Source organism: Spermophilus citellus (assembly GCF_964194105.1).
Source record: "Spermophilus citellus genome assembly, chromosome: 7".
Lineage (NCBI taxonomy): Eukaryota > Metazoa > Chordata > Mammalia > Rodentia > Sciuridae > Spermophilus > Spermophilus citellus.
The window spans coordinates 156,088,244-156,107,374 of NC_138188.1; the positions used below are offsets into that span (position 1 = coordinate 156,088,244).

The window sequence follows — 19,131 nt, forward strand, 5'->3', positions numbered from 1 at the left end:
TAAAAGCCTAGGATTGCAGGCTGCACTTAGCAAGGGCTTAGCTGGTCATAAGCTGAAGGTGCTCAGCGGCCTGAGATGTAGGTACAGTCTGCAGAGCTCCTAACGCCACCAAAGAGGCTCGGAGCAGCCGGGCTCAGCCAAGGCCGTTCGCGTTGCTCACACACTGCCTACGTAAGTTCTATGGAAAATTGACAAGTCTTTATATTTTGAGGAATTAAGTAACACAGTTATCTCCTTTCTGTTTCTCAAACACTGTAAAATAAATGATTTTCCTGGCATGTGGCCTGGCTCACCTGCCCAGCCCCACCCCTCTCCTTTCCTTCTGTCTTTTCTTCCTTCCTTGCTTCCTATTTTCCTTGCTCATTTCTCCAGTAATTGCCTTTGGATGAAAATTCTGGAAGACGTCTTCTTTTGAAATGGGAGATTCGTGTAATCACATTTTTATTCTATTCTTGATATAAAAATAAAAGATCCTGCTGCCCTCTGTAGGCCCAAGTGATTCCAGGGGTCCGTCGTCTTTCAGGAGAAGAGAACTTTGGGTTTGGGGGTCAAATGAATGTTGCTTTCCTGATAGTGTCCAGATGGCCATTGTTGTGAATTATATATTTAGGACAGGGAGAACTGGAATTATGGATCATCCTATCGTCTGGAGACAAGGCACAGTGAATTGATGTATGGAAGCTCAAACCACAGTCTTATTAGTCTTTTATTTTTCACCCAAGTGAGCTGGCCAGCCACAGGCCTTGGAGTCAGGCGGCTATTGGAATGTGTGACCTCTGTGAGGACAGAGGGAGCGCGGGCACTGGCGTGGGTCACTCGGGTTCTAGTCTGGTCACTGTGGTCAACTTGAGAGCCCTGTGATCTCAGGCAAGTGATTTCAGCTCTCTAGGCTATAATTATGCCACCTCCCAAAGACTAAGGCAGCCTAAATAACCTCTAGGGGCCCATCTTGTTTTGTGTGATGCGGTGAGAACTGTTTATTGGAAATGTAATTTCCATTAGGTTGAACTATATAAAACTGCCGATATTTGACCATTTAAACCTAGATAAGTGGCAATTTCATATGATTCAAGAGAACACATTAATATCTGAGTTGGTATTAACAACGTAAACGCCTATGACAGTGTTTTACGGTAGGATAAGAATGGTTGATGCCTGTGAGTTCAACAGTTTTTCTGGGAGTCAGAACTTCAAATCAACTCACCATTTGAATATGTTTTAGCATAATGTCCATCAATGAAACCACTTTCACACACTACAATTTGGATTTTTCCTGGGGTCATGCACATCTTGTGCATCGGTATTCAGAATCGCTGTGGACCCCAGTTTCTCAGCCTGGCTGAAGGTCAGCACTTAGGCACTGAACCCCACAGGCCCTTTGCAGCCCTCTGGTCAGGTCTGAACAAAAAGCACGCCTGCTCTGCTTCGCAGTGAGCCTCCGTCCATGTGAGGAGAGCTGAACAAATACCGGGGTACCTGCCTCTCACTCTCAAGGGCTGGCAAAGGCTGAATCCGTGACTCCGGAGGAACTTGGCGCTCAGGGTTCTCATCTCACGTGCAGACTTCTCCCAGCACACCTGAGGATCTTTAGTTTAGCAACGGGGCTCTTCTGTGTCTTTTTTTAGTTGTTTCTGTGTTCCTCTGTTTTTCCAATTTGATTTCTCAAAAGGAAACTGAATTCTCTCGAGAACAAGGCGGAGGGGATAGAAAAGCTGGGGAAATCACAACATTCTTTGTGGATGAAGTCATGGAGAAGGGTCAGTGAAGTCGTCCTGCCCCACCACACTTCCAGGGTTCACCTTGGTGTGGGCAGAGGGTGGGGAGTTGGCCCTTGAGAGAGGACGCTGGTGTGAACTCACCTGTCTCCTCCAGGGTGAAAGACACAGAGGCCAAGTCTAGCGTGGACCAAGCCCACTCAGCTGTGCTCTCACAGAGAGCTGTGTTACTTAACTGGTGGTGGGGGATCTGTGAAAGGGATCTTAGAGCTCTTTGAAAATAGAACTTAAAATGTCAGATGGAGAAAAATATATTCATTACACTGATTTCCAATGAGGAAATCTGGGAAGACCTGCTCTGAGAAGTTTTTCTTTGCTTCTTTCCCAGATGGTAAGACCTGAAACATCTCTTTTCCTGAAGGAATGACATATATTCAAGAGAGGTAGCAATTGAGCTGACACCTAACGCACAAAGAGGCAGCAGGTGGAAGAGTAAAGTAGAGGTGATAGAATGTGCAAATATCCTGAGACAGAAGAGCTCACTGACTTGGAGGAACAAAATCGGGTGGGATCAAATCTTTAAGAACAGGGAGTCATGGCAGAGGTGGGTCAGGAGCTAGCTCAGATCAAGTGGGGTAAGCCCTGTTAAGAAATTGGATTTTATTTTTAAAACAACAGGAAGCTATTGCACCATTTTAAAAGTGAGGGGATAGCATGATTCTGTTTCCCTCTTGGAAAGAGCACATTGCTGTACAGAGCAGAGAGGGCAAAACCCCCAAGGTGATGATTTCGGGGAGAGCTGTATTGAACTGTATTTTCTGCATCACCCAAGGAGAGATGTTGGTGGCTGGATGGTGGCAGTGGGGATGATCAGGACAGACCTGAGAAAGGAGAGGGACTGCTCAGGGTATTTCTTGGCATCACCTACACACAATGTTCTTGAAAGTACAGATGTACATGCTTATTTCTTTGGGACAAAGCACTGCCTACACCTACTAGATGGAACAAATTGGAAAGCCTGTCCATGCCTCTTTTGCCTGAATACTGTGTCTTCATTGTCTTCATCCCCATAACTCATAAGTGAGCGTTGCTTCAGTCAAGTGATTTTTGTTGAATGCTTATTTTGAATGCAGCAATTTACTGGCTGTTGTGAGGTTACTGATCTTTGTAAGTAATGCAAGAGCACTAATGAAAATCTGGAACATGAGAAAAGCATAAAGATATATATTATATATATATACACACATATATATGTATACACACACACACACACACATACACACACAGTGGTACACAGGTAAGTGTACCACTCAGTATTAACATGACCTATTAACTTCATCTTTCCCTCATTTTCATATGTATACATTTATGTACAAATGTGTATATCAAAATGTATATATGTGTCATTTAGTCACCATGAAGATTTTTTTGTAAAGTAGTTATGCATGCAAACAATGAATACAATGTATATGATCAGTTCAAAGACTAACAAGATGTGCATGCAGATGTTAGGCAGGTTAAGGAGGAACATTACAGCAAAACACGATGAACAAAGAGTACAACATCACACAGAGAGAGAAAGCTAAAGTCACTGAAAAAAAGTCATGTTTGGCTGTGATGTTACACAGGTCGGTCTGTATGTAGTTTTAATGTTACCTGTGACAAAATGTGTTTCAGCAGATTGTCCAGAAAGCATTTTAAATGAAGAGGTATATACCCTTAAAGGCTAAAATTCTGTATATTAGATCACTCTTAAACAACAACAACAAAAAAACAGCTGTGGCTTTTATGTGTACACATGACATACAAATAGGCAGAGAACTTTAAAAATTAAAAAAAAAAAAACAAAACACCAACCACCACCACCACCCTGGGCTTGTTAATGTGGCAAAATGCTGTATAAAAGCTGAAACCTGTTCATTCCGTGCCATTGTAGTTGACATGAAGTGATTATACTGCCTTTGATTTCTCTCTGGTTTATTAAAAGGCTGACTGTAACAAAACAAAAAAAAAAAAAAAGGAAAGAAGAAGAGGAGGAAATATCACTCTCCCTCTGTATCCCTCCCTCCTCTCCCAAATGCTGAAAGGATCTGTCTCCTCAACCTCGTTCATCTATTTTATTGTTTAAATCACAGCAGGAGGGAAGCATGCCTTCATTACTCAATTTGACCCAGACGCTGGAAGACGTCTTCCGCAGGGTTTTTATCACATACATGGACAACTGGCGCAGGAACACCACAGAGGAGCAGGCGGCACTCCAGGCCAAGGTGGATGCTGAGAACTTCTACTACGTCATCCTGTACCTCATGGTGATGATAGGGATGTTCTCCTTCATCGTCATCGCCATCCTGGTGAGCACTGTGAAATCCAAGAGGCGAGAGCACTCCCAGGACCCCTACCACCAGTACATCGTGGAGGACTGGCAGGAAAAGTACAAGAGTCAAATTCTGCATCCAGAGGAATCAAAGGCCACCATCCATGAGAACATGGGTGCAGCGGGGTTCAAAATGTCTCCTTGATAAGGCAGAAAGAGACAAAGCCAACCTCTGACATCCAGGTGTGAGGAGGTGCCTGCGCTCCCAAGCAGATCCAGATTGTCATTGTATAAAGAGAGCGAGTTCCTCTCCCTGTTGAGACCTTTCATGGAGGTGATGTGCTGGCCAACTGAGATGGAAGACATTTCAATCTCAGTGACTTATGCTTGCCTATTGGAGTGATAATTTGAGCATTTTCTATGCAATATAAATGTCATTTAAATCAATGTCAATAGTAAGAATAAAGCCAAATTTCAAGCCAAGGACCTGGACAGGGGCAGTGGGAATAGAAAAGAGAGTTAGAAATCATTAAACCTTCTTTCTCATGAAATATTAGGCTGGATGTGAAAAATTCAATTGATAAATACCCCAGATGTATTATTCAGAAGCCAAGGTTCAAAATTGATCACTTGCTGACTGGATTGACATAGGAACACTCACTTATTTATGAGTGCTGAGTCTGAAGGGATGAATGAACAGAACCAGGAGGTTACTTTACATTTATTGTTATCCTAGTATTGACTTGTTGGAAGTCTGAAGACAGAACAAACATTGCAAAGGACAAACAAACCATACCAGAGAAGTCAAACACTTAGGAAACTTACAGCTCAACAGAGACACATTTTTAAACTAACAGTTAATGTTTTGCAGAAAACAAACTTTTAAAAGTTCTCATTACTTAAGGAAAAAATAATAAAAAGTGGACATGTCTTCATAAACAACCTTATGCTTACTTGATTTTTATTTTCTTTTACTTATAATCACTTATTTTCAATTTACATTTGAAGAGACTATACAGGAAGAGGGCAAGTTGCCAATGTCATGTTCAACATGCACAGCTGGATGGTGACTGCTTTGACTGCCGGTCAAAGGAGACACAATTTCGGGTAAATAGGTGGAATATGTTCAAGAATCTACTGCATAGCCTGGGGACAACAGTTAATAAAAATACTGAGTGAACCTTAAGTGTCTGTTCTCACTACAGAAAGGATAAGCATGTGAGATAATGCATATGGTAATTGGCTCGATTTAGTCATTCCACAATGTGCTTATACTTTTAAACATTGTTACACATGAACATATGTACAATTTTATCTCTCAATTTAAAAGAAAATAAATACTTTGCACCTGTGATGTTTTAGGAAGTCAAACCTGGAAGGTACCTTGGAGATGGTTTTGTTCTTGCCAAGCTGCTCCATTTGCAGATAAGGAATCTGCGGTGCTCTGAGATGAGACGCTTCCATTCACCAATTCCATTGGGCAATGTTTCTACTTGCGTTACTGCCTCAACTCCTCTAAACAGGAGTTTAGAGATGAACGAGACTCCCTGAGCTGCAGGAACACCCAGGAGAGAGGGAGTCAGACGGTTCATAGGAGATGAATCCACAACAATCCAACAAAGCCCAGAGGACAAAGCCCAAGCAGGGCAGGAGGGTGGTCCTAACTTGGGTTCATGTTTCCCTTCTCAGTGCAGCTGAGTAGGAAGTAAAGGGCAAGAGAGAACTGTGTGGGGCTTCAGGCCTCATCTCCTTCCCCCTCCTCAGCCAGGGCACAAGGGTCCAGTAGGAACTCAACTCTTAAGGTATGAAGTTAAAAAAAAAAAAAAAGCTCTTATTCAAAGTGTGGTTATATAACTCCTTGCATAAACTGCCTTAATCTGTTTTCTGTTGCTATCACAGAATACCTGAGACTGGGCATTATTTTGGCTTATGGTTCTGGAAGCTGGGACGTTGTGCATTTTCAAAATACCTGACACACACAACTTAGAGGAGGAGAGATTTATGATGGCTCACGGTTTCAGAGGGTTCAGTCCGTGGGGAGCAAGCTCCATTGCTGTGGGCCTGAGGTGAGGCAGAACATCATGGCATTAGGACGTGGTGGAGTAAAGATGTCAACCACCGGCAGGCAGAAGGGGGGGAGGAAAAGGGGCCAGGGATAAGAATAAGTCCCCAAGACCATGACCCCAAGGACCCACTCCCCTCAACTAGGCCCCGTCTCCCACAGCCCTCACCACCTCTTATTGGTCTATTCAATTATCAATGGATAAAACCATCGATGAGGTCAGGGCCCTCCTGATCCAGTCACTTCCCCAAAGCCCCACCTCTGGACACTGCTGCATTGGGGATCATGCCTTCAACCCATGAGCCTCTGGGAGACAAGTCTGATCCAAACCATAACAAAAGTGCAAGAGCAGGGCACCCGCATCTGTGCAGCTTCTGGGAGGGCTGCATGCTGCTTCAACTCCCATAGGAGCTGCCCAACACCAGCGGCAACCTCCTTACCTGCGCCCTGGGTAGCTAATTCGGTCCCATCTGAGCTAGAACAAACTCACTGCCACAGATGGCATCAATCCCCTCTTGAGGGCGGATTCCTCATGACCCAAGGGCCTCTTAAAATATTTCCACTCCCAACACACTGGGACAGCCTCATCGCAAGCTGTCGTGGGGACCAACCATATTCAAACCACAGCACCCACGACAAGACGTGCCCCTTACAGTTACAGATTCCGCTATACACAAAATATCCGTTTTCTGTAACAGATTTGCAATTGAGGCAGGAGTACAGGGTTGAGAGTTGGCAAAGGTAAACAGAAGGCGCTACTCAATAGCAGAGAAAGGAGTGTTAGCAAGTCAGGCTCCTCCAAGCCATCGTTTTCCCCTAGGCCCCAACCTTGGCCCAGAAAAACCGCAGGCCCTGGCTACCAATGAGGTCACCTTGCCAGTTTCTAAACTGCCGCCACCCGACGGAGACCCGCTGCGCCTGCGCACGGAGCGCGCGGCGCCAGGGCATCTCGGTCGCACTGCGCCTGCGCGGAGCGGTGCGTTTCGGGACGTGTAGTTTCCCGGGCTGGGTCGCGCGAGTCCCGGTTTGTGTCTAGCCAGGGGCTGGGGACTCCGCCGCCGCGAACTGTAAGTGCGTGACATCCGGGTAGCTGCAAGTTCTTCTTTGGGGACCCGGGATCTGGCGGCCAGCCCTGCGTTTGCGTTGGTCTCCGGATAAACGCCTGCGCCCGCTCCCCGGCTGGGGACCTGGAGGGTGACAGCAGCCATGTCCCCACCCGCACAGCGCGGATTGCGTGTTTAGGCTGGCACCGGTCCCGCAGGCCCAGAGTTGGTTTGGCCAGAGGGCGTTGCGCTCCGGAGATCTGGGGACGACTGTTCTGTGCCAGGGAGGGGGAAGCGAGGACAGCCCCTGGCCCTTATCCCCGGGTCCTAGTGGACCAGGGGCGTGGAGAAAGGACTTAGCTTTGGTCTCCGAGTTCCTGAGGAGGCGCTGATGCCCTGAGGGTCCTCTTCCTCAATCTTGCCCCGGAGTTACAGGCACCAACCTCTCCCGCTAGAGCGTGGGGTTCGGGAAAGTAGAGGTGCAGACCCCCGCCCTGGTTCCTCAGCAGATCCCCAAATCAACATGTGGAGTCTGAGCACCCGACTGGGTCTGGTTTCCTGAGGTCAGGCCCCTGTACAGAGGAGAGAGGCCTTCCCAGACCTCCTCTTACTTCAAGTGACTGGATGAAGAGCTAGGGCGAAAGTGACAGAAACTGGGGAAGGGGACAACTTCAAAAGTTAAAGGGCACTGCTGAGTGGTCACCGGAGCCAGTTACACATGGAGAAATAAACTGGCCCTTGACCGTGTTAGGGGTGCCGCCCAGAAAAGGGAGCTCGTGAGCAAGACATTGTCCACACTGGTTTAATTGGCCTAGGAGAAATGAGTGAATCGTTTTTCGTTTGTTTCTAGAAGAAGCCTGGCCCAAGAAAAAATAAGGATGCTTTTGCAGAAAGAAAATGGAAATATCTAAGCCGTTTGTTATTTTTGAGTTTTAAGCTGACTGTGGAGAGTTCCAGTAGAGGCGTCAAATTCCTTGCACACCATAGATTTTAGGCCCCACAAAACTGCCTCTGTTTTGGTGGCATTTTGCAGTCCAGCTGGCAGATGCCACTGCCCCTTGTTTCTAATATTATATCAGGTGCACATATGATATTGGAGCAAACCGGTGGCTAATATTTTTAGCTTTCTTAGTCGTTCTCATTTACAGAAAGCCTGCAAAGTGCTATGAAAATGGCTACTGGGCATGTCATTTAAGAGAGGTGGGGAAACTTGTGTTTCAGAGTCAATGGTGGGACAGGGCAGGAGGACTGATGTGGGTGCTGTACTTTGTTTTCCTCCACTCTTACCTTCCCCCTCCCACTAGTAATGCAAATCGACTTTGTTTCTTTCTTTTTTTGGTACCCAGGATTGAACCCAGGGGTGCTTAACCACTGAGCTACATTCCCATCCCCCTTTTAATATTTTATTTAGAGACAAGGTCTCACTAAGTTGCTTTAGGGTCTCCTTAAATTGAGGCTGACTTTGGACTCGCAATCTTTCTGCCTCAGCCTCCCAAACTGCTGCAATTACCGATGTGAGCCACCGTGCCTGGCTGTTTCTTTCTTAAAGAGCTTGAATCTTATCAGGGTAGAAAGTTGACGCAGCTGCCAGTATATTTTTGCAATTAAGTACTTGATACCAGAGAGGATAGTGAATTGTGAGTTCCAGAATTATGGAATCATTCTTTGGATTCTGACTTTGCAAATGAGAACTCTTTGGTTCAGAAGGTTAATGACTTCCCTCAGGTCATATGCCTTACCACTGGTGCCCCCAGGAATTGAGTCCAGAACTCTAGTTCTCCTTGTCCTCATTATTGTTCTTTATTCCATGCCCTGCTGTCCTGCAGTGGCTGCATTTTGCCCTCGGTGCCACTTATTTGCATCTTCAGCTTGATGTCCATTAGTGGAAGAGATTTATCAAAGCGATAATGGTTGACATTGATTTAGTGCTTTCTACGTGTTGAGCTTGGTGTTTAGTGTTTACAGTGCAATTTCTGAAGGAGAATTTACAGATGAGGGAGTCTAGGCTTAGAGAGGCTGAGTGTGTTGTCCAAGGTCAGTCTGCTAGTAAATATAACACATGTTCACCAGAAGGCCAGAACACCAAAGGTTCTTTTTCATTTATTTCCTCCTGAAAGCTTTTGGGATCTATTTATTGCCCTTGACCTTAGGAGTTGATACCCTACATACATCAATTCATGGAGTATGGCAATCTGTGTGAAACAGCTACACTGCTGTATTGTGTTCGTACACAACTCCCATCAAGCAGGAACTGTAAAAATAAAATTTAAAATAAAAATTTAAAAATAAAATTTAAAAGAACTTCAAATATTTGCTTTAGTACACAATACGGCTAATCACTAAGATGATCAGAGATTGCTCAGAATGAAAATTCTAGCAGCAGTTTATAACCTAGGAACACATTTCTCCAGGGCAGTCAAAGTCTGCTGCTACTTAGAGGCAAGTGAGTGGTTTCCACAGGAAGGTAATGAACACCTTCCATCATGTCCTTACCTTTAAACAGCTAGGGTTGAAATTCCTATTGTTAGCTTATCTGACTTTGCAAGTCACGGGGAAAACTTGCTTATCTTGTGCCAACAGCTAGCTGGTTTTTCAAGCCCTGTAACCTTGGAAAGATGAGGTAAGAACTTTTTAAAGCATCTTCCCCGAGGTTTGTCTTCTCTTCATTCTGAAGGCTCGTGAAATTTTCTGTTGCTTTTCTTCATTCTTTTTGTAAGTACATTTAAAGAAAAGTATCCCCGTAGATCTGGAGGTGTGGCTTAGTGTAGAACACCTGTCTAGCTTGCTGAAGGCACAGGATCCATCCCCAGCACGGAAAAAAACAAACAAACAGAAAACAGGACAATGACAACAAACAGTGTCGCTGTCTGTGGTTTTTGAGCGCAGAGCCTCAGGATAGCAGGTGGAGGCTCTGGAGCCAGCCCTGACGGGTTCAAGTCTTAGGCCCACCTGGGAACCTTGGATGTGTTTCTTGAACTTTGTTTCCTCGTCTGTAAAGTGGAGAAAATGAACTGCATCTCATCGGGCACTTACAAACCCTACATGAACGACTTCATCTAAGTGATTTCACAGCCTGGCACACCAAAGTGAAGCTGTCGTGATTATGCAGGAAGTCATCAAATTTCAGAAAAAGTAGGGACTCAAGAGATCCTCTGGTTGGCACTTCCTTTTTTCACTTATGGATGCCCCTGAGGCCCCAGAGTGTAGGGTCTTTATCCAGAGCTTACGTCTTCTCTTGGGGTATGTGTATTCTTAGTGGCCTCTAAGGTCCCTCCTTGTCACCTCCAGCTTCCCCTTCCAGCGAGTCTCCCTCGTGCTTGACAGGGAATTTTCTATACGAATTGCTTTCTCAGGCAATTTTTTCTCTCATTTATTCCCTTCCCTCCAATAATTCTTTAAAAACCAAGATGAGCTCAGTTAGTGCTCAGAGGACCTGAGAACAAAGGAATCCATCCCCAGCTTGTGTTCAGGGCAGGAATGGGGTGGAAGGACAGCTCTGGGGTGCAGGCTCTTAGGTCCACAGGTGAATGAGTTGGGGCTCATGTCCCTCAGGGGCCACGCTGCCTCTTCTGTTGGGAGCTGTAGAGTGCTGCTGAGGAGAGGTTTTGCTCAGGAAGAACCAGGCCTGGCTTAACCCTCATGTAGCCCTTCTGCTTCCAACAGGCTCTGGGTGACCTTGTTCAGGACACTTAACCTGCCTCTGCACAGCTTACTCTATCTGCTCACATGCCCCCCTACATAAGAGGTCCATCTTCCTAAGGTGGTCTGCCCTGGAAACGTCAAGTTGATCTGTTTCTTTTCTTCCCTGCCAGATCAGACCTTTGAACTCCCAGGACTTGACCTTTCAGCCCCCTCTCATGCACTTGTCTGGGGGGACTACACTGATCAGGAGTGAACTCAGAGTTGGCCCACCATGAACTTGAAGGTGAGACAGTTTTGAACATTTATGATGTGCTTTTTTTTCCTTTTCTTTTCTCCTTGTATTAGTTGGCTTTTAGTCACTATAACTAAATACCCGAGATAATTGACATAAGAAAAAAGGTTTATTAAGCTTATTCCAGTCCAAAATTGGGTGGCCCCATTTTTTTGGGCCTGTGGTAGGGGTGCTGGATGGCAATGGCAGGGAGCACACAGTGGAGAAAAGAAACAAAAAAGAGGAAGAGACTAGGCTTCCACCATTCCCTTGGAGGAAACGCCCCCAATAACCTAAAGACCTCCCACTAGTCCCCACCTCCCAAAGGGCCATGACACCTCCCAACTGTACCACCCTAGGAACCAAGCCTTAAACACAGGGACCTATGGGGGACAGTCACATCCAAACCATGGCACTCCTAATTGTAAAAATAAAGAGTAACAGTTCTGTATAAGTAGATTAATGTAGGTGCTGGGGCTGAAAATCAGTGGTAGGGCACTTGCCTAGCATGTGTGAGGCACAGGGTTTGATCTCCAGCACCCCATAAAAGTAAATAAACAAAATAAAGGTATTATGCCCATCTATAACTAAAAATATTTTTAAAAAAGATTAATGTAGCCAAAAGAGAGAGCATAGTCATACTTAATGCTTTAAGTTAAAACATAAATATACTTTATTCCCCACACCTCTGAAGGAAGGCCAGGCCTTTCTTTTCATCCACTGACTTCAGATCTGCCTCACTTTTCTTGTAAAACCATGCCTTAAAGTTTTGCCCACAACTTCACATTTTGGTTTCTTTAAAGTAGATGGGATGGGCTGAACGTTTGTGTCCCCAGACTCATTTGTTGCAACTCTAATCCCAATTTTACGTTACTAGGAGGAGGGGCCTGGGGGGGTGCTGTTAGGTCAGTGGGTAGAGCCATCATGAATGGGGTCCGTGCTCTCAGGAAAGGGTTCCCAGAGAGCTCCCCACTCACCCTCTTTCTGCCATGTGAGGATACAAGAGTCTGTAGTCTGCAGCCCGGAAGGGGACGCTCACCAGGACCCAGCAATGCCAAATCTTAGACTTCCATCCTCCAGAACACTGAGAAATGAATTCGTTGTTTATAAGCCAGCTATCGGACTTTGTTATAATAGCCCAAATTGTCCTGAGACATCGGATTAAAATCTTATGGAGCAATTCCACATACAAAATTGTTCCATGTTTTGTAATCCTCTTCTCTATTCTTGCAACAGCATTTATTTTTCCCTAGTCAAACTTGAGTCTTTCAAAGCATTTGACTTAGTTTTCCTAGGGACAATCTTCTTTATAAGTCATAAATAAATTACCTACTGTAGCAGCTTGAACTGGCTGGGAGTAAACACAACTGACTCCTATAAAATGTTAGGTTAGCTGGTGGGAGCAGAAGTTCAAGGACAACCAGAGGGTGGCCTGCTGAGGGCCTCTTGTGCAGGGAGAGCCTGGTTGAAGGTGCAGGAGGGTTTGTTTAGCATGCTTAGCTGGAGCTCCCAGTGGAGGGGGAGGAGGGAAAGTCAGTGCAGTAAAGGATGGTGGGAAAGGGTGGAAGCAGAGAGCATGGTGAGCTCACCTTTTGCAGTGGCTGAGTCAACAGGAAGAGAGTCAAAGAGTTGTGGTTAATGCTGCACGGCATGGGGCTCCACGTCCCCACATCTCAACCACCTTGAAACTGCAGGATTGTCCCCTCTGACCCCAGGGGCTTCTGATTGGGTAGGTCTGGATGGGCCTGAGAGTTTGCATTTAGCAAGTTCCCAGGTGATGCTGATACTGAGAGTCTAAGGCAACAGCATAGAGCTTTTCTCCTTAGTTATGAAGTGACATCCACCCTCGTGGCCACCAAGGCCAATCCTGCCTGCGACAAGGGGGGTCCTTTCCTGTATCAGGAGTAGAATCTTCCCCGCCTTCCCAGCTCCAGGCAGTCACAGCACAAGGGCCTCCAGAGAGCAGCCACGAGTTTCAAACAGGCCCCTTCCTCGTAGTGTGGCTCTCCTCAAACCCGATTGCAGAGAGCCCAGGGTGGTGACAGGACTCTGCAGCCCCACACTGCCGTCTTCCTTGCTGGCTCCGTGGGCTTTGGCGGGCAGCAGCAGTCTACCCTGCCTGCATAATAGTTAACTATTCCTATGTCACAGGTACGGGGCTTTGCTTTTAAAAATTAACCTTGATCCAGGCCACACCAACAAGAGCCGTTTCCCCTGGAAGGTCTGCATGTTTTGAGAGATGAAAGCAGTTTGTTGGAAAGAAACCAGAAGAGGAGATTGAACCCAGTTGAAGCTTAGTGCCTGGTTGGGGCGGGAAAGGGGGCCTGGAGCTCTTGCTTTAGCCCTTAGTGTCCTTGATCTGTGCGGCCCTCTCCCTGTTTCCCTCTCAGGCCTGCAACTTCTGCCCCTTGAGGCCTCCTCTCTACACCCCATAAAAGGAAAGTAAATACTGAAACCACTTACCTGGTCCTTTAGTTGGCATGATCCCCCTCGTGGGTTTTCTAACTTCTGGTGGAGATAGTTTGTTCTTGCAACTGCTGGAGCTGGGTTTTGGATTCAGGTCACAGAGACCCATGGGTTGTCACATGGACTCCAGTGGCTCATCCACAGAGATATGGAAACCTGGATGCGAGGAACAGTACTAGCTGTGCCTCAGACAGCCTAGAACATTCTAACAAACACAAAAGCCTCATATCACAACACTAAACCTTCTCCTCCAGCTGGGTTCTATGGAGTCAGATCTTCACTCGGCACGTGAACCTTCCAGGGTTAGCCCTGGGGCTGAGGGAGGAAGGCCTGGCAGCCAATCAGCTTTGCAAGCTGTTGCTGTTTCCCAAGGTGAACGGATGAGAAACTGCACTTCCCTCACCCCAGTGTTCTGTGCTGTTGTGAGAGTCGTTGTTGGAAAGTGCACGCGTTGCGTCTTCTTCACTGTTAAAGGATTTAGTGGCTGAAGTTTTATTTACTGAGTTTTCCTCATTGAGTGTTTGGGTTCTCCCTGCCCCCATGAAATCATTATGTTCTTCTTATGTGCCATTGCGACCTTCTTCAGGTCCATACATGGCTGGTTAAATAACTTCAGGGCTGCGGAGCCCAGTTGCCTTTTGTAAATATGGTAGCCAAGCCAATGTTGATTCGCATAATTTAGTTGTGAAGTTGATGGACGTGGGGAGAGCGTGCTCTGGAGAACCAGGGAGTGCGGGGATGAGGTTCGGAGCAGTCGGAGCGGGGCCCTTCCTCACTGACGGCTGAATTCCCATGCTGTTGTCCAGCTCTTGGCTCAGGACTATCTGTGTTCCCCACAAGGCTACAGTGAGGATGAAAGAGAAAGTCCTTGGGAGGCTCTTGGGGCCCAGGGAGTCCTTGCTCAGTGGCAGGTGATGCTACATCTTCTTTTTTGTGTGTGTGTTTTAAAAACATATTTACTGTGTTATAATAAGCATGACACAAAATTTTCCATTTTGATCCTTGTTAAGTACATAGTTAAGGGGCATTAAGTACATCCACAAGTGCTTTTTGTTTTATTCTTAATGGGTGTGGCAGGTGATTTTTTTTTATTGGTTGTTCACAACATTACAAAGCTCTTGACATATCATATTTCATACATTAGATTGAAGTGGGTTATGAACCCCCAATTTTACCCCAAATGCAGATTGCAGAATCACGTCAGTTACACATCCACAATTTTACATAATGCCCTATTAGTAATTGTTGTATTCTGCTACCTTTCCTATCCCCTACTATCCCCCCTCCCCTTCCCTCACATCTTCTCTCTCTACCCCATCTACTATAATTCATTTCTCTCCTTGTTTATTTTCCCATTCCCCTCACAACCTCTTATATGTAATTTTGTATAGCAATGAGGGTCTCCCTTCATTTCCATACAATTTCCCTTTTCTCTCCCTTTCCCTCCCATCTCATGTCTCTGTTTAAAGTTAATCTTTTCTTCCTGCTCTTCCTCCCTACTCTGTTCATAGTTGCTCTCATTATATCAAAGAAGACATTTGGTATTTGTTTTTTAGGGATTGGCTAGCTTCACTAAGCATAATCTGCTCTAGTGCCATCCATTTCCCTGCAAATTCCATGATGTTGTCATTTTTTAGTGCTGCGTAATATTCCATGGTATATAAATGCCACATTTTTTTTATCCATTCATCTATTGAAGGGCATCTGGGTTGGTTCCACAGTCTAGCTATTGTGAATTGTGCTGCTATGAACATCGATGTGGCAGTATCCCTGTAGCATGCTCTTTTAAGGTCTTCAGGGAATAGTCCGAGAAGGGCAATAGCAGGGTCAAATGGTGGTTCCATTCCCAGCTTTCCAAGAAATCTCCATACTGCTTTCCAAATTGGCCGCACCAATTTTCAGTCCCACCAGCAATGTACAAGTGTACCCTTTTCTCCACATCCTCGCCAGCACTTGTTGTTGTTTGACTTCATAGTGGCTGCCAATCTTACTGGAGTGAGATGGTATCTTAGGGTGGTTTTGATTTGCATTTCTCTGACTGCTAGAGATGATGAGCATTTTTTCATGTACTTGTTGATTGATTGTATGTCCTCCTCTGAGAAGTGTCTGTTCAGGTCCTTGGCCCATTTGTTGATTGGGTTATTTGTTATCTTATTGTCTAATTTTTTGAGTTCTTTGTATACTCTGGATATTAGTGCTCTATCTGAAGTGTGAGGAGTAAAGATTTGTTCCCAGGATGTAGGCTCCCTATTTACCTCTCTTATTGTTTCTTTTGCTGAGAAAAAGCTTTTTAGTTTAAGTAAGTCCCATTTGTTGATTCTAGTTATTAACTCTTGTGCTATGGGTGTCCTATTAAGGAATTTGGAGCCCGACCCCACAATATGTAGATCTGAGCCAACTTTTTCTTCTATCAGACGCAGAGTCTCTGATTTGATATCAAGCTCCTTGATCTATTTTGAGTTAACTTTTGTGCATGGCGAGAGAAAGGGATTCAGTTTCATTTTGTTGCATATGGATTTCTAGTTTTCCCAACACCATTTGTTGAAGATGCTATCCTTCCTCCATTGCATGCTTTTAGCCCCTTTATCAACTATAAGGTAGTTGTAACTTTGTGGATTAGTCTCTTGTGTCCTCTATTCTATACCATTGGTCCACCCGCCTGTTTTGGTACCAGTACCATGCTGCTTTTGTCACTATTGCTCTGTAATATAGTTTGAAATCTGGTATTGCTATACCGCCTGATTCACACTTCCTGCTTAGCATTGTTTTTGCTATTCTGGGTCTTTTATTTTTCCATATGAATTTCATGATTGCTTTATCTATTTCTACAAGAAATGCCGTTGGGATTTTGATTGGCATTGCATTAAACCTATAGAGAACTTTTGGTAATATTGCCATTTTAATAGATGCTACATCTTCTAACCCTGAAATACACCCAAATCATAGACAGCTGCGATAGTTATCATTTCATTCATTCCATTTCATTGGAAGTCTGCAGTCAGAGGGAGGGAGATGACCAAGGGGTTGCAATGCTCTGTTCCGACTCCCGCTGCTGGGAAGGAGACAGGCCCAAGGGTGGTTTTTACCCACTGGTTTTGGATCCACCTCAGGTAAACTATTAGAGGGAGGCTCACTACTCCCTGCAGCTGAACTCATCTTACTGGTATTACATATAATCAGTGGTGTTTGGCAATTTAACGTCATGATTTCATTGGGCTAAATTCTGCCTAGTCCTAGAGAGTAATGATTATTCAGCAAAACATAATAAGTTTGATATTTTGAGTTTACTGTACTTTGTTTTACCCTTAAGTACTAGTGTTCACGAATCCCCCAAATCAAGAGGAAATCGTAGTGTACCAAAGCTGGAGAATCCAGAGGAAGGACTGGTCCAGCTCACTCTGCAGGTGAAGAGGCAGAAACTCAGGCAGGTCCTGTGACGGACCCAGGCTTTCAGCCTCCGGCTCTTTTCATTGGGCCAAGCTCTGCCTCATAAGTAGGAGCCTGGGTGATCAGCAAATCACATGAAATCGAAAAGACTAGAGTTCTTATGTATGAGAAGAGAATGAAGCAGGGCAGAGCCAACAGAGACAGAGACCATGTCTGCTTGGTCCCCAGCACCTAGCTTCATGCTCATGGCATAATAGGTGCTGAGTAAATACCGTGCATATCACTGATGGAACAATTAGAATGGTTTCTTCCTTCGTTAAGGTTCTTGAACACGTGCCCCTGCTGCTGTATATCTTGGCAGCAAAGACACTGATTCTCTGCCTGGCATTTGCGGGAGTGAAAATATACCAAAGGAAAAGACTGGAAGCCCAACAGCGAAAAGAAGAGGCTGAAAAGAAGAAGCAGTCAGAGAAGAAAGCTGACTGAAGGGCAATGGAAGGTACTTGGGCTCTGCGAATGCAAAATATCCAGTGGGTCGGGGAGGCCAATCGGTGGGTGTGATCCTGGCGAGAAGCCACATCCCTGGGTCTGAAGGACCGTGTGAGGGCGTGCAGCCCCTGTCCTAGAGTAGACCTGCTCCGTGAGGGACAGCGTGCAGAGGCTGACGCTGGGTCCGCTGGGTCCCTCTGCTGCTGAGCCACAGTGCCCAGAGGATTCTCCTCTAAAGCTGCAGTGATTCTTAGTGGGAGGAGCCTCAGGACTCTGAGACTCTGGAGCAGGCACCAGGGCCAGGAAAGAGGGCGGCTCACAGGTTGAAAAGGGTGAGGGAAGGCAGTCTTAGCTGAAATGTTGTTGGTTGGGTTTATATTCCAGACAGAGTCATCCTTACATGAGTTAAGCTGAGGGTGGAAAGTCTAGATGTGAGATCAGCCTCTCCCACCCACAGACGTCCCCAGAGGTGACCAATCAGTGACACAGACACAGAGGCTGCTTGCACAGCCCTGCCCAGAACTGAGGGAATTCACCCTGCCCAAGCCTGGCAGTGTGTCCAAGGCTCCAGCTTTAATCCGAAGGGTTTCCAGAGGGAGGGAAGCTGGTGCCGAGTGCATTCGCCAGCAGATGAGCACAGGATGACGCTGAGCGTCAACCATGTCCCTCACCACGCCCTCTTCTCCCTGCCTCCTCCTTTCTAGGTTTTGCCATTTAGGTGTCAGCTTGAGTGGACTCCGGCAGAAGAAGAAGGAAGACTGAGTTACCAAGTGATGAGTCAGAAGATAAGTTGCCATCCTCTACCTTTAGCTTCAAATAGTGTGGATTTTTATATGCTTTTGAAAGAATCGGTATTTTGTTACTAAAATAAAACACCTCTGTAAAAAAGGGCTTAGTCTTTGGAATAAGTTGGAGTGTCTCTCTCTCTCTCTCTCTCTCTCTCTCTCTCTCTCTCTCTCTCATGCACACACACCCGTGTCCAAAGGAGGTTTGCAGCCCCCTCCTGTCGCGCCTCCCCAGCTGTCGGTAGCGGGTCTTGGGTGCCTGTGCAGAGGTGGCCCCGCTTGTGGGAGATGGGATCCCAGGGGCAGGAAGCCCACCAGCTCTCCCCCAGGCCCTTCTGCCCTCCTGCACACCCCTACAAGTGGGGTCATTTTGGTGGTTTTTTTGGGGTGGAGGGAGGCTTGTGCAGACCATCCAGGAGAGCTGGCCGCTGTGCTGACCCCTGGGGATCTCTGTGGGGAGGACTTGCAGTGTGACCCATGGGCCATGCTGGGCACTGAGTCTCAGAAGAACTCACTCCCAGAGTCCTGTCATCAGAGAACAAGAGGGGCCCAGGGGTGTGCTTTGTCCTCTGTCCCTCACCCAGTTTGCTTGCTGGGATGAAGGGAGGGCCATCCCAGGAGACTCTCTGAATGGAAGAAGAGGACTGGAGAGCTTTTTTATTCAGAAGCTGACAGACCTTTCTCTTCTCCCAAGAGAGCAGAATGGAGGGGTGTGAGGCCAGAGCCGTAAGCACGGGGGCTGCGTGGTCCCATTGCTGGTGGCTGCGTGGGGACCGTGCGTGAGTATGCTAGCAGATACGTGCCCCACCTTGGCCCGGCTGGGTGGAACGTGAGGAGTTAAGGAATTACATCTTTCTTCAATTGGCCTGGGATTGCTGAATACTCCTAACCACTTCTGTATGCAGAATGGACCCTGAGGCTACAAGCTGCAAATCTCAAAACAGTCAAAAAGTGACT

At 46.2% G+C, this 19,131-nt stretch overlaps 2 protein-coding genes across 2 annotated transcripts in view; both read left to right on the forward strand.

Moving 5' to 3' along the window:
• Nucleotides 1-4,234, forward strand: part of KCNE2 (potassium voltage-gated channel subfamily E regulatory subunit 2) — a gene marked incomplete at its 3' end in the record, with an annotated part of 74,306 nt that extends 70,072 nt beyond the window's left edge. The window contains exon 2 of the mRNA XM_081301102.1: nt 3,851-4,234. Within this exon, the coding sequence (XP_081157228.1) occupies nt 3,863-4,234 (372 nt within the window). The 5' untranslated portion in view covers nt 3,851-3,862. The remainder of the gene's footprint in view (nt 1-3,850) is intronic.
• Nucleotides 4,235-7,039: 2,805 nt separating this feature from the next.
• SMIM11 (small integral membrane protein 11) lies at nt 7,040-18,279 on the forward strand. The gene is made up of 4 exons (XM_081301473.1): nt 7,040-7,158; nt 10,947-11,059; nt 17,222-17,399; nt 18,094-18,279. Exons 2-3 carry the CDS (start codon nt 11,048-11,050, stop codon nt 17,384-17,386), a joined length of 177 nt encoding a protein of 58 aa, XP_081157599.1. The 5' UTR covers nt 7,040-7,158; nt 10,947-11,047; the 3' UTR covers nt 17,387-17,399; nt 18,094-18,279.
• The last annotated feature ends 852 nt before the right edge of the window (nt 18,280-19,131 follow it).